The sequence below is a fragment of the Hemitrygon akajei genome, chromosome 31, assembly GCF_048418815.1.
Source record: "Hemitrygon akajei chromosome 31, sHemAka1.3, whole genome shotgun sequence".
Lineage (NCBI taxonomy): Eukaryota > Metazoa > Chordata > Chondrichthyes > Myliobatiformes > Dasyatidae > Hemitrygon > Hemitrygon akajei.
In genome coordinates, this window is record NC_133154.1 from 1,569,882 (window position 1) to 1,585,626 (window position 15,745).

At 51.9% G+C, this 15,745-nt stretch overlaps 2 protein-coding genes across 7 annotated transcripts in view; both read right to left on the bottom strand.

Moving 5' to 3' along the window:
• Window positions 1-1,911, bottom strand: part of LOC140719475 (uncharacterized) — a 159,583-nt gene extending 157,672 nt beyond the window's left edge. For all 6 annotated transcript variants that reach the window (XM_073034175.1, XM_073034176.1, XM_073034178.1 and 3 more), the window contains exon 1: window positions 1,722-1,911. In XM_073034175.1, coding sequence (XP_072890276.1) covers window positions 1,722-1,809 — 88 coding nt within the window. In that variant the 5' untranslated portion in view covers window positions 1,810-1,911. The remainder of the gene's footprint in view (window positions 1-1,721) is intronic.
• An 8,143-nt stretch (window positions 1,912-10,054) lies between these two features.
• LOC140719064 (sarcoplasmic/endoplasmic reticulum calcium ATPase 1) overlaps window positions 10,055-15,745 on the bottom strand; it is a 64,045-nt gene continuing 58,354 nt past the window's right edge. Inside the window, exons 19-21 of the mRNA XM_073033437.1 lie at window positions 12,970-13,087; window positions 12,265-12,382; window positions 10,055-11,310 (exon numbers count right to left, since the gene is read on the bottom strand). Of these exons, the coding sequence (XP_072889538.1) occupies window positions 11,303-11,310; window positions 12,265-12,382; window positions 12,970-13,087 (244 nt within the window). The 3' untranslated portion in view covers window positions 10,055-11,302. The remainder of the gene's footprint in view (window positions 11,311-12,264; window positions 12,383-12,969; window positions 13,088-15,745) is intronic.

Genomic DNA, 15,745 nt, shown 5'->3' on the forward strand with positions numbered 1-15,745 from the left:
TTCACTCTGTGTCTGACCCCGGGAGTGTGTGATGGGACGGTGTGGAGGGAGCTTCACTCTGTGTCTAACCCCGGGAGTGTGTGATGGGACGGTGTGGAGGGAGATTCACTCTGTGTCTGACCCCGGGAGGGTGTGATGGGATGGTGTGGAGGGAGATTCACTCTGTGTCTGACCCCGGGAGTGTGTGGTGGGAGGGCGTGTACCTGTCTCAACCACTTCCTCTGGCAGTTCGTTCCATACACACACCACCCTCTGGGTGAAAAAGTTGTTCATCATGTCCCTGTTAAATCTTTTCCCTCTCAATTTAAACCTGTCCCTCTGGTTATTGATTCCCCAACCCTGGGGAAACAGAATGAGCTCTTTCACCCTAACTGTGCCCCTTCTGGTTTTATTCACCTCTGTAAGGTCACCTGTCAGTCTCCTACACTCCAGGGAATAAAGTCCCAACCTGCCCACCCTCTCTCTGTAATTCAGTCCCTTTAGTCCCAGCAACAACCTCGTCATTCTCCTCTGCATTCTTTCCAGCTTCATGGCATCTTTCCTGTAGAAAGGTGACCAAAACTGAACACAATAGCCCAAGTCCTGTACAACTGCAACGTGACCTCCCAACTCCTGTACTCAGTGCCCTGCCTGATGAAGGCCAGGGTGCCAAATGCCTTCTTCACTTTCAGTGAATCACATACCTGAACCCCTCAGTCCCTCTGTTCTGCAACACTCCTCAAGGCCCTGCTCTCTACTGAAAGCCCGGCCCTGGTTTGTCTTCCTGAAATGCAACACCTTGTCATCCCCCTTCCCTCTCTTTGGCAGTGCTCCTCCTCTCCCCTTCTCTCTCTATCATGCTTTCTCTTTGTCTCTTTTTCCTTCCCTCTCTCAGTCCCCACCCCGTCTCTTTGTCACACTCCCTCTTCAAACCTCTCTCCCCCACTCTCTATTCCACTGTCTCTCTCCCTGCTTCACTATTTCGTCAGCTCTCCCACTTCTTCCCAATCTCCCACCCTCTCTCTGCCTCTTCACCACTATCTTTCCCAAACTCTTTCTCTTCCCACCCTGTCCCCTTTGCCACCAGCCTTCTCCCCCCTTCCCTCTCTCAGGAACCCTCTTTCTCCACCACTGCCTGCCATTTTGCAACTCTCTCTGCATTCCACTCTCACCCCCACTTTCCTGTCCCCCCTCTCTCCCCGAACTTCTCTTTCTACATTTCACACTTACCCCCCTCCTTTCCTGTTCCCCCTCTCTCCCTGTTTCTATACTACCCCTCACCTCTCTTTCCTTTGCTTTTTCTTGGCTGCCTTCATTCTCTCTCTGCCACGGTATTCCCTATTCTCAGGCCGCCCCTTTCAGCCCCACTTTCCTCACTCTGTATCCTCATCTCTCTCCCCCTTGCCCCACTTCCTTCTTTCCACACCTCTTTCCCCCTTCCTCTTCTCTCGACATCCTCTCTCCCCATCATGCTGTGCCCACTTCTCCCCCTTGTTCTCTTCCCCCTCCCTTTCTCTCACACACTCCTTCTCCTTCACCTCGACTTCTCTGCCTCTCATCAGCCCCTCTCCAATTCTCCATTCACCTCCACTCTCTCTCTCTCCTTCTCTTCCCCTTCCTCCTCCCTCCACTCACCTCCTCTCCCATCTCTCCTTGACCCTGCACCCCCCCTCTCCCATTCTCCCTTGAGGGAGCAAGCCCTATGGCCCCACACCTGCTCCTTGGAATCTCCCTCCCTTTACCTCGGCCCGAGATCCGGTTTGTTGAGGCCAGGACAGAGTAGAGCAGGAGCAGCAGACAAGCCCAGAGATGGGGAGCATTGCACGGCATGGTGGATCGAGCCAACCAGAAGATCAGCAGGACTTCATTTCGGGAGCCGCAGGATTCTGACCTCAGAGAGGGTCTGAGATGCAGATATGCACAGAAGCCTCAGCAGAGACTGCAGAGAGCTCCTTCCGCTCAGCACCCCCTCTGGGGAATATCTGCTTCCTCCCTAAATATACAACACACAACCCCCACCACACCCAATAACAGACAGCCCTCTCTCACCGACATGAGAGTGAAGCTCCCTCCACAATGTCCCATCACACACTCCCGGGGTCAGACACAGAGTGAAACTCCCTCCACACTGCCCCATCACACACTCCCGGGGTCAGACACAGAGGGAAGCTCCCTCCACACTGCCCCATCACACACTCCCGGGGTCAGACTCAGAGTGAAGCTCCCTCTACAATGTCCCATCACACACTCCCGGGGTCAGACATAGAGTGAAACTCCCTCCACACTGCCCCATCACACACTCCCGGGGTCAGACACAGAGTGAAACTCCCCCCACACCGTCCCATCACACACTCCCGGGGTCAGACACAGAGTGAAACTCCCCCCACACCGTCCCATCACACACTCCCGGGGTCAGACACAGAGTGAAACTCCCCCCACACCGTCCCATCACACACTCCCGGGGTCAGACACAGAGTGAAACTCCCCCCACACCGTCCCATCACACATTCCCGGGGTCAGACACAGAGTGAAACTCCCCCCACACCGTCCCATCACACACTCCAGGGGTCAGACACAGAGTGAAACTCCCCCCGCACCATCCCATCACACACTCCCGGGGTCAGACACAGAGGGAAGCTCCCTCCACACTGCCCCATCACACACTCCCGGGGTCAGACTCAGAGTGAAGCTCCCTCCACAATGTCCCATCACACACTCCCGGGGTCAGACACAGAGTGAAACTCCCTCCACACTGCCCCATCACACACTCCCGGGGTCAGACAAAGAGTGAAGCTCCCTCCACAATGTTACATAACACACTCCCGGGGTCAGACACAGAGTGAAACTCCCTCCACAGCGTCCCATGACACACTCCCGGGGTCAGACACAGAGGGAAGCTCCCTCCACACTGCCCCATCACACACTCCCGGGGTCATACACAGAATTGTCCAATTACACAGTCCTGGGGTCAGACAGAGAGTGAATCTCCCTCCCCACCAGCTCATTACACACTCCCAGGGTCAGACACAGAGTGAAACTCCCCCCACACCGTCCCATCACACACTCCCGGGGTCAGACACAGAGTGAAACTCCCTCCACACCGTCCCATCACACACTCCCGGGGTCAGACACAGAATGAATCTCCCTCCACACCGTCCCATCACACACTCCCGGGGTCAGACACAGAGTGAAACTCCCTCCACACCGTCCCATCACACACTCCCGGGGTCAGACACAGAGTGAAACTCCCTCCACACTGTCCCATCACACACTCCTGGGGTCAGACACAGAGTGAATCTCCCTCCACACCGTCCCATCACACACTCCCGGGGTCAGACACAGAGTGAAGCCCCCTCCACACCGTCCCATCACACACTCCCGGGGTCAGACACAGAGTGAATCTCCCTTCACAACATCCCATCACACACTCCCAGGGTCAGAAACAGAGTGAATCTCCCTCAACACCATCCCATCACACACTCCCGGGGTCAGACACAGAGTGAAACTCCCTCCACACTTTCCCATCACACACTCCCGGGGTCAGACACAGAGTGAATCTCCCTCCACACCGTCCCATCACACACTCCCGGGGTCAGACACAGAGTGAAACTCCCTCCACACCGTCCCATCACACACTCCCGGGGTCAGACACAGAGTGAAACTCCCTCCACACCGTCCCATCACACACTCCCGGGGTCAGACACAGAGTGAAACTCCCTCCACACCGTCCCATCACACACTCCCGGGGTCAGACACAGAGTGAAACTCCCTCCACACCATCCCATCACACACTCCCGGGGTCAGACACAGAGTGAAACTCCCCCCACACCGTCCCATCACACACTCCAGGGGTCAGACACAGAGTGAAACTCCCTCCACACCGTCCCATCACACACTCCCGGGGTCAGACACAGAGTGAAACTCCCTCCACAACGTCCCATCACACACTCCCGGGGTCAGACACAGAGTGAAACTCCCTCCACACCGTCCTATCACACACTCCCGGGGTCAGACAGAGTGAAGCCCCCTCCACACCGTCCCATCACACACTCCCGGGGTCAGACAGTGTGAAACTCCCTCCACACCGTCCCATCACACACTCCCAGGGTCAGACACAGAGTGAATCTCCCTCAACACCATCCCATCACACACTCCCGGGGTCAGACAGTGTGAAACTCCCTCCACACCGTCCCATCACACACTCCCAGGGTCAGACAAAGAGTGAAGCTCCCTCCACAATGTTACATAACACACTCCCGGGGTCAGACACAGAGTGAAACTCCCTCCACAGCGTCCCATGACACACTCCCGGGGTCAGACACAGAGGGAAGCTCCCTCCACACTGCCCCATCACACACTCCCGGGGTCATACACAGAATTGTCCAATTACACAGTCCTGGGGTCAGACAGAGAGTGAATCTCCCTCCCCACCAGCTCATTACACACTCCCAGGGTCAGACACAGAGTGAAACTCCCCCCACACCGTCCCATCACACACTCCCGGGGTCAGACACAGAGTGAAACTCCCTCCACACCGTCCCATCACACACTCCCGGGGTCAGACACAGAATGAATCTCCCTCCACACCGTCCCATCACACACTCCCGGGGTCAGACACAGAGTGAAACTCCCCCCACACCGTCCCATCACACACTCCAGGGGTCAGACACAGAGTGAAACTCCCTCCACACCGTCCCATCACACACTCCCGGGGTCAGACACAGAGTGAAACTCCCTCCACAACGTCCCATCACACACTCCCGGGGTCAGACACAGAGTGAAACTCCCTCCACACCGTCCTATCACACACTCCCGGGGTCAGACAGAGTGAAGCCCCCTCCACACCGTCCCATCACACACTCCCGGGGTCAGACAGTGTGAAACTCCCTCCACACCGTCCCATCACACACTCCCAGGGTCAGACACAGAGTGAATCTCCCTCAACACCATCCCATCACACACTCCCGGGGTCTGACACAGAGTGAAACTCCCTCCACACTTTCCCATCACACACTCCCGGGGTCAGACACAGAGTGAATCTCCCTCCACACCGTCCCATCACACACTCCCGGGGTCAGACACAGAGTGAAACTCCCTCCACACCGTCCCATCACACACTCCCGGGGTCAGACACATAGTGAAACTCCCTCCACACCGTCCCATCACACTCTCCCGGGGTCAGACACAGAGTGAATCTCCCTCCACACAGTCCCATCACACACTCCCGGGGTCAGACACAGAGTGAAACTCCCTCCACACCGTCCCATCACACACTCCCGGGGTCAGACACTGAGTGAAGCCCCCTTCACAACATCCCATCACACACTCCAGGGGTCAGACACAGAGTGAATCTCCCTTCACACCGTCCCATCACACAGTCCCGGGGTCAGACACAGAGTGAATCTCCCTTCACACCGTCCCATCACACACTCCCGGGGTCAGACACAGAGTGAATCTCCCTCCACACCGTCCCATCACACACTCCCGGGGTCAGACACAGAATGAAGCTCCCTCCGCACCGTCCCATCACACACTCCCGGGGTCAGACACAGAGTGAATCTCCCTCCACACAGTCCCATCACACACTCCCGGGGTCAGACACAGAGTGAAACTCCCTCCACACCGTGCCATCACACACTCCCGGGGTCAGACACAGGGTGAAGCCCCCTTCACAACATCCCATCACACACTCCAGGGGTCAGACACAGAGTGAATCTCCCTTCACACCGTCCCATCACACACTCCCGGGGTCAGACACAGAGTGAAGCCCGCTTCACAACATCCCGTCACACACTGCCTTGGCAGATAATGTTTTCTAATTTTGAACTGTTGCAGCATAATCTCATATGGCAGGTGTTGTGCACAGATTAAACCTCCACTGCTGAGACTGAGAAAAACAGGAAATGAGTCATTTGAGAAGCTACTTGAAGAGAGTGAGAGTTAGAGAGAGAGAGAGAGAGTGGGGTGGGGTAGGGGGAATGTGGGAGAGTTGGGGAGGGAGAGGAAGCAGAGAGGGAGAGTGAGCATGAGCGAGAGTGGAAAGAAAGGGGGAGGGCGAGGGGAGGAAGCGGAGTGAAAAAATTGGGGGGAAGGAAAATAGGAAGGGAGAAAAGCGTCTGAGAGATTGGGGGATAGGGTCAGGGAGAGTGGGGAAAGAGGGCAGGGAGGAGAGAGAGTCCTAGAGTGGAAGGGAGAAGAAAACAGCTCCCTCCACACTGTCCCGTCACTCCTTCCTCCTCATTGACACTCCCCCATCCCCCCCTACTCTCCGACACACATTCCATAGGACGCTCAAAGCAGCTGTGCAGGTTGATTCTGTGGTTAAGGCGGCGTAAGGTGTATTGGTCTTCATCAATCATAGAATTGAATTTAGGAGCTGAGGTAATGTTGCAGCTACATAGGACCCTGGTCAGATGCCACTTGGAGTACTGTGCTCAGTTCTAGTCGCCTCACTACAGGAACAATGTGGAAGTCATAGAAAGGGGGCAGAGGAGATTTACAAGGATGTTGCCTGGATTGGGGAGCATGCCTTATGAGAATAGGCTGAGTGAACTTGGCCTTTTCTCCTTGGAGCGACGGAGGATGAGAGGTGACCTGTTAGAGGTGTACAAGATGCTGAGAGGCATTGATCATGTGGATAGTCCGAGGCTTTTTCCCAGGGCTGAAATGGTTGCCACGAGGACACAGGTTTAAGGTACTGGGGAGCAGGTACAGAGATGTCAGGGGTAAATTTTTTATGCAGAGAGTGGTGAGTACGTGGAATGGGCTGCCGGCAACAGTGGAGGAGGCGGATACGATAGGGTCATTTAAGAGACAGACAGACATACTTTATTGATCCCGAGGGAAATTGGGTTTTGTTACAGTCGCACCAACCAAGAATAGTGTAGAAATATAGCAATATAAAACCATAAATAATTAAATAATAGGTACATTATGCCAAGTGGAAATAAGTCCAGGACCAGCCTATTGGCTCAGGGTGTCTGACACTCTGAGGGAGGAGTTGTAAAGTTTGATGGCCACAGGCAGGAATGACTTCCTATGACGCTCAGTGTTGCATCTCGGTAAAATGAGTCTCTGGCTGAATGTACTCCTGTGCCTAACCAGTACGTTATGGAGTGGATGAGAGACATTGTCCAAGATGGCATGCAACTTGGACAGCATCCTCTTTTCAGACACCACCGTCAGAGAGTCCAGTTCCACCCCCACAACATCACTGGCCTTACGAATGAGTTTGTTGATTCAGTTGGTGTCTGCTACCCTCAGCCTGCTGCCCCAGCACACAACAGCAAACATGATAGCACTGGCCACCACAGACTCGTAGAACATCCTCAGCATCGTCCGACAGATGTTAAAGGACCTCAGTCTCCTCAGGAAGTAGAGAAGCTCTGACCCTTCTTGTAGACAGCCTCAGTGTTCTTTGACCAGTCCAGTTTATTGTCAATTTTTATCCCCAGGTATTTGTAATCCTCCATCATGTCCACACTAACCCCTTGGATGGAAACAAGGGTCGCCGGTGCCTTAGCTCTCCTCAGGTCTACCACCAGCTCCTTAGTCTTTTTCACATTAAGCTGCAGATGATTCTGCTCACACCATGTGACAAAGTTTCCCACCGTAGCCCTGTACTCCGCCTCATCTCCCTTGCTGATGCATCCAACTATGACAGAGTCATCAGAAAACTTCTGAAGATGGCAAGACTCTGTGCAGTAGTTGAAGTTTGAGGTGTAGATGGTGAAGAGAAAGGGAGACAGGACAGTTCCCTGTGGAGCCCCAGTGCTGCTGACCACTCTGTCTGACCCACAGAGTTGCAAGCGCACGTATTGTGGTCTGCCAGTCAGGTAATCAAGACTTTTAGATAGGTACATGGAGCTTAGTAAAATAGAGGGCTATAGGTAAGCCTAGTAATTTCTAAGGCAGGGACATCTTCGACACAACTTTGTGGGCCAAAGGGCCTGTATTGTGCTGTAGGTTTTCTATGTTGCTATGCAGAGTATTCAGACCAAGGTAGATGATACCATTAGAAATTGGCAGGGATGATGTGTAGATTTGGTAGATGTGCCATCGATGTTTTCTTTGATTTTGTTACTGAATCTCAGAGTTGTATACTGCATGCATTCTTTCAGATTAAATGTACTTTGAACTTTAAAAGAAGCCACCTAGAGATTTTCTTTTCTCTCCTCTTCCCATCTGTCAAAACATAGAACATAGAAATCTACAGCACATTACAGGCCCTTCGGCCCACAATGTTGTGCTGACCATGTAAACTACTCTAGAAACTGCCTAGAATTTCCAAGTGCACAGCTCTCTATTTCTCTAAGCTCCATGTAGCTAAGATAAAAGACCCTGTTGTATCTGCCTTCACCACCTCCACTGGCCGTGTATTCCACGTACCCACCACTCTCTCTGTGTGAGACTTACCTCTGACATCTCCTTTGTATCTACTTCCAAGCACCTTAAAACTATGCCCCCTCGCGTTAGCCATTCCAGCTCTGGGAAAAAACCTCTGGCTATCCACACGATCAATGCCCCTCTGTGGGAGGAAACCAGAGCACCCAGAGGAAACCCACGCATTCACGGGCAGAGCGTACAAACTCCTTACAGGCAGCAGCAGGGTCGCTGGTACTGTAAAGTGTTGTGCTAACCACTACAACCATGCCACCCAGGTTGAGGAGGATCAGCTTGTTACTGAAAACTCTTAACAAATTTCTACAGTTGTACAGAAAGAGTAAGACAAGGGAACACAAACCAATCCTCATAGGGGGATCAGAACTGAAGAGAGTGAGCAATTTCAAGTTTCTGGCTGTCAATACCTCTGAGGATCTAACCTGGTCCCAACATATTGATGCAGCTACAGAGAAAGCAAGACAGTGGCTATACTTCAGTAGGAGTCTGAGGAAATTTGGCTTGTCACCTAAAACACTTGAAAACTTCTACAGATGTACCATGGAGAGCATTCTGACAGGCTGCATCACTGTCAGGTATGGTGGGGGGAGGGGGGCTACTACACAGGAGTGAAGTAAGCTGCAGAGAGGGGTAAAATTAGTCAGCTCCATCATGGGTACTGACCTCCACAGTATCCAAGACATCTTCACGGAGCGGTGCCTCAGAAAGGCAGTGTCCATCGTTAATGACCCCCACCACCCAGGGCATGCCCTTTATTATTTAATTAACAACTTTATTATTTGTTTCTGTTTTTGCACTACTTATTTAATATATATATATACACACACACACACACATATATATTTACTGCAATTCAGTTTTTTCTATAACAGCATTGTACTGCTGCTAAGTTAACAAATTTCAAGACATATGCCGGTGATATTAAAACTGATTTGATTCTAGAAGTGTCCTGACTGGTGGCTTCATGTTCTGGGACGGCAATGTGAATGTGTAGGAATGCAAGAAGTAACCGAGAGTAGCAAATTCTGCCCAATACATCATGGATGTATCTCTTCCAATCATCATTAGTACCCAGAGGGGCTGCCTGAAGAAGGCAACGTTCACCATGAAAATCCCCACCATTGGGGCCATGCCATCTTCTGACAGCTCCCATCGGGCAGGAGGTACAGAAGCCTGACGTCCCACACCACCAGGTTCAGGAACAGCGACTTCCCTTCACCATTCGGTTCTTGAACTATCCAGCATAATCCGAACCACCGTCTCAGTACAGAAACACCGAGACCACTTTGTGATACAATGGCCATTTACCTTTTTGTGTTCTTTCCTGTAAAAACTGGGCACAATTGACACTACATTGCTGTCTTCCTGTGGATGTCGTGTACCTGATGCTGTGTGTCTGTGATGTTGTTGCAAAGATGTTTCTCATTACATCTGTGCAGCTGACAATAAACTCCACTTTAATTTCTTTGGAATGAGAGAGACCTACCATCCTCCCCTCCATATCTGCAGTGATGGAGATCGATCTTGATGAAAACTGGTAGGAAGCAGCACACGGGAGAGAGAGAGAAGAAAGAGTGGGGAGGGAGAGAGAGTGAGTGAGAGAGAGAGAAAGGGTGAGGGAGACGGTGAGAGAGAGAGAGAGAGAGAGAGAGAAAGAAATACGCAGAGACAGAGAAACAAGCCACGAGCTGTACTTTATTCTCATTATAGAACAGGGTACACAGTCTGGAGTTACAGCAGAGGGAGGAGGAGTGGAAGTAGGTGGACAGGAAGAAGAGAGAGAGAGTAGTGGAGGGGAGAGATGGCTCAGGGTTATGGTGAGAAGACAAAGGAATGGAGTTCAAAATAAATACCGGCCATGATTGAACGGTGTAACATACATGATGGGCCTCGTGGCCCAATACTGATCCTGTGACATGGTACTGGGGGGGGGGGGGGCGAGGATGAGAAAGAGTGGGGGGAGAGAGGGAAGGGAAGGGACATGGAGAGAATGATGGGGGAGAGAAAGAAGGTGCAGAGAGGGGGACGAGGAGAGAGGGTGAGGAGGAAAGAAAGGGGAGAGAGGGGGAAGAAAGGGGGTAAAGGGAGGCTGAGGTTGGGGAGAGTGAAGAGAAAGGGGGAGAGAGTGGCAGGGAGAGAGAGGGTGTAAATAGGGGGAAACTGGAGTTTGCTCTTACCCTGATTGTTGGGCGAGGGATATTGCATGAGGGAAGGGGGAATAGGAACATTGAAAGGCAGGTACAAAGGAAATTTCCTTGCTGTCAGTGGGGTGTGTTGGAGGGTGGGGTGGGAGTGCCCTTTGAAGTTAGGCGGACTGCAGCCTGCCCACCTCAAAGGACACTGACACTTCCTCACTCTTCCACACCCCCCTCTGCTTTTGCCCACCTTGCCTCACTGACTCTCCCCTACCCACCCTCTCCTGTGAAACCAGGCTCCCGACACACAGGAGGACGAACTACACTTTTTGCTGGAACACAGGGGAAGGAGGTGGATGCAGAGAATGGGGACGAACAGGACATATGGCGGGAATCGAGAGGAGGTGGGACGGGGAAGGGGAGATGTCAAGCTTTGGGAGGTGGGAGGAGAGAGAAAGCAAGGTTTTCTCCACTCTCTCCAGTGCCCTATCTTCCCAACAGACAGAATCAGGAGAAAGCCGCAGCGGTCTGTCTATTTTGTCTTCACAGGCGATAAGTAAGTTCTTGTTGAGTTTGTGGGAGGGGGAAGGGGTGAAATTTTGAGAGTGTGCAAAATGGGAATGGACTAAAAGCCCCTCCCATCCATAGGCTGAACCCCAAACGCTCCTCGAAGGTCCATGGAAAGACCTCTGTCCCTTTAATTCTTGCGAGCATTACTTGCTTTATCGTTACTTTAGCCGTTTTAGACGGCAATATACTAATCTTCCGTCCGCCCGAGTTCCTCTGTCTTACTTAGCTGCGGAGAGAGAACAGAGAGGGAAGGGTGAGGTTGGGAGAGTCCACAGAGTCACACAGCACCGAAACAAGCCCTTCGGCCCACAGGTTTGTGCCAACCCTTGTTTGGTTTATATCTCTCCTTTCCTGTCCACGTACCTGTTCGAGTGCATTTTAAATGTTAATGTCCCTGCTTCAAACACTTCCTCTGACAGCTCGTTCCATAGATGGACCACCCTCTGGGTTAACATGTTGCCCTCGGGTCCCTATTAAACCCCTCCCCTCTCACCTCAAACCTGTGCCCTCTGGTTCTTGATTCCCCAACCCTGGGGTAAAAGACCGTGCACATTCACCCCTCAGCCTCCTATACTCCAGAGAACAAAGACCCAACCTGCCCATCCTCTTTCCATAACTCTGTCCCTTGATTCCCAGCAACATCCTCGTCAATCTCCTCTGCACTCTGTCCAGCTCAATTACATCTTTCCTAAAGAAGGGTGAACAAAACTGAACACAATATTCCAAACGCAACTTCACCAACATCTTGTACAGCTGCAACATAATGTCCCAACTCCTGTATTCAGTGCTGACTGATGAAAGCTAGTCAGCCAAATATCTTCCTCAGTATTCCAAATAGGATAGGGATCCAGAATTCAATACTTGGCTAATCCTAATGAGTTAACGAGTCTAATCACACTGCCAGGTCATCCCAGAGGCCCACCCTCTCCAGATTGGAAAACACTCCTCATTTTAGACATCTTGATTCCCTCACTCTGCCTGTTTCACCACCAACATTTCAGGACTACGAATCCCTCCCCTACACCGGCTCCCTGTGAACCCCTCCCTCCGCTACACCAGCTCCCTGTGAACCCCTCCCTCCCCTACACTCTTTCCGTCTCTGTTTTGCTGGGGGGTGGGGGATATAGACTGTGGGATCTGGATGCATTGTGGGGTGAGTATACCGGTCTGCTGTCCTTACCCTCCAGGTAGTTACGGGCAACGAATTTCAACACCTCGTCTAGAAGGATAACTGGGAAGGAAATCTTCAACACCACCCACCACTGTGTGAAATTCAAGTGAGTCAACTTGAAGACCAGCTGAGGGAGGGAGAGAGAACAGAGCAGTTAGACCAGAGGGAGTGATGGGGGAAGAGAGTATCTCTCTCTCTCTCATACACACACAGAGTGCATGTCTCTCTCTCTCTCTCTCTCACACACACACGCACAGAGTGCATCACTCTCTCTCTCACACACACACAGAGTGCATGTCTCACACACACACACAGTGCATCTCTCTCTCTCACACACACACACAGAGTGCATCACTCTCTCTCTCACACACACACAGAGTGCATGTCTCACACACACACACACAGTGCATCTCTCTCTCTCACACACACACAGAGTGCATGTCTCACACACACAGTGCATGTCTCACACACACACACACAGAGTGCATCTCTCTCTCTCACACACACAGAGTGCATCTCTCTCACACACACACACACACACACGCACACACAGAGTGCATGTCACACACACACACACAGAGTGCATCTCTCTCTCTCACACACACACACGCAAACACAGAGTGCATGTCACACACACACACACACACACACACACACACACACACACACACACACACACACACACACACACACACACACACACACAGTACTTACAGGCATTGGGTCGACGTAGAGAATGAAGAAGTGCAGAGACATGGAGAGACAGATGGCTCCCAGCAGCCAGCAATTCAACCAGGGAGGCATACGCACCAGAGACTGATTCTCAGACAGACTGTGGAGACACAAGAAAATCCCATTGGAAGGTTAGCCAGCACCAGGAGACTGGGGGGGGGGGTGGGAAGGGGGGAATAGCAACCCTAATTAGCAGCTTCTGTTCTATCTGCCTCTATCACTACACGGGCAGCACATTCCAGGCACCCACCGGTCTGTGTAAAACGCGTGCTGCACACCTTCAAACTTACCCTCTCACCTTAACTGCACACCCTCTAGTATTAGACATATTCACCCTGGGGAGAAAGATACCGGCTATCCTGGCTGTCTGTCTCTCTCGTAATCCTGTAAACCTCGATCAGGTCTCCCCTCATCCTCTGTCGCTCCAGAGAAAACAAGTTTGTCCGACCTCTCCCAGCTCAGGCCCTCAAATCCAGGCAGCATCTTGGTGAGCCTCTTTTGCGCCCTCTCCAAAGCCCCCACACCCTTCCTGTAGTGGGGCAACCAGAACTAAATGTGATACTCCAGATACAGCTGGACCAGAGGTTTATAAAGCTGCAACATAACTTCCTGACTTTTGAACCTGGTGCCTCGACTAATAAAGGCTAACATGCTGTACACCTTCCTTACCACCCTGTCAACCTGTGTGGCCACCTTCAGGGAGCTGTGGACATTGTCCCTAGGATCCCTCTGTAGGTCAACACAGTTAAGGGTCCTGCCATTAACTGTGCCCAGTCCCGTTACATTTGACCTCCCAAAGTGTAACACCTCACACCTGGCCGGATTAAACTCCATTGACCATTTCTCTGCCGTATCTGTAACTGATCTCTATCCCGCTGTGTCCTCCGTCATCTTTGCTGCCCACGGGTCCAACTGACTGCTGACTAACATGATGACTGTACTGAGCCAGGAGAGGGGTTGGTGTCTGTAGAAACTCCATTGGCCATTTCTTTGCCGTATCTGTAACTGATCTCTATCTGTCCACAACTCCACCAATCTTTGTGTCATCTGTGATCTTATTAATCCAGCACGTTTTTATCGAATTCCCTTCATATGCATGAGGAGGGGTGAAGTGACTGCAGCCTCACCAATGGCAGTCGCAACCCCCGTAAACAGACCCCAACTGATGATAGCTAGCGTATACGCCGTCTTCCGCCCGTGACAACACGTCACTCTCCCCTTAGCACCTGCCATTCGTGTACGTGTTGTACTATGATCTGACGTCCCAAAAAGCAACACTTCTCATTTGCTTACAAGATTCTGAGAGGCGCAGACAGCTGTTATCATTTTTCGAATGGTAGGAATATCTGTGTTCACTCACAGATTAATTGTTTTGCAGTTGCCCAGAGTTTAGTTATCACGTGATCACTCAGAGCTGAATTGAGGCACGAGGTGAGGAGGTTCGCAGGTTAGTGGGGAGGGAGGGGGGAGTGAACCATCACTGTGGGAGATGGGGGATGGGGGCAGATCAGTTGTGGACATATAAAATGAGGGTCTAGCAGCTGTAATCCCTCCTGTTGACCGTCCCGATATCCCAGCTGACCGTTTACACCCCTTTCTGTCCCCCATTCCTCCTGTGTCCTGATCTCTGAGCTGGCCTATTTCCCCATCCCTTCTGCTGACTGTCCTGACATCCCAGCTGACTGCTTATGCCCCTTTCTGTCCCCCTGCCTGAGTCAGTAACATTGAACATAAGGACAGTCATACAGGCCCTTCAGCCCATGATCTTGTGACAAACTTTTAAGATCAATCTAATCCTTTCATCCTACAAACCTTCCATTTTCCTCTCATTCATGTAGCTATCCAAGATATTCCTAAATGCTCCTAATGTGTCTTCCTCTACCAGCAGCCCAGCAGCATATCCACACACCCACCACACTCTGTGTTAAAAAAAACTATCTCTGACATTGCCCTACAATTTCTCGCAAGCACCTGAAAATAACAATGTCCCCTCATACTAGCCATTTCCACGTGGGAAAGCGTCTCTGAGGGTTCACTCTATTGATACATCTTATCATCTTATAAACCTCCAACAGGTCATCCCTAATCCTCCTTTGCTCTAATGAGAAAGGCAAATCTCAATCAACCTCCCCTCATGACATGCTCTCTAGTCCAGGCAGCATCCTGGTGAATCTCCTCTGCACCCTCTCCAATCCAGGCAGCATCCTGGTGAATCTCCTCTGCACCTCTCCAATCCAGGCAGCATCCTGGTGAATCTCTTCTGCACCCGCTCTAATTCAGGCAGCATCCCGGTGAATCTCCTCTGCACCCTCTCCAATCCAGGCAGCATCCTGGTGAATCTCCTCTGCACCCTCTCCAATCCAGGCAGCATCCTGGTGAATCTCCTCTGCAGCCTCTCCAATCCAGGCAGCATCTTGGTGAATCTCTTCTGCACCCGCTCTAATTCAGGCAGCATCCCGGTGAATCTCCTCTGCACCCTCTCCAATCCAGGCAGCATCCTGGTGAATCTCCTCTGCACCCTCTCCAATCCAGGCAGCATCCTGGTGAATCTCCTCTGCAGCCTCTCCAATCCAGGCAGCATCTTGGTGAATATCTTCTGCACCCTCTCTAATTCAGGCAGCATCCCGGTGAATCTCCTCTGCACCCTCTCCAATCCAGGCATCATCCTGGTGAATCTTCTCTGCACCCTCTCTAATCCAGGCAGCAACCTGGTGAATCTCCTCTGCACCCTCTCCAACCCAGGCAGCATCCTGGTGAA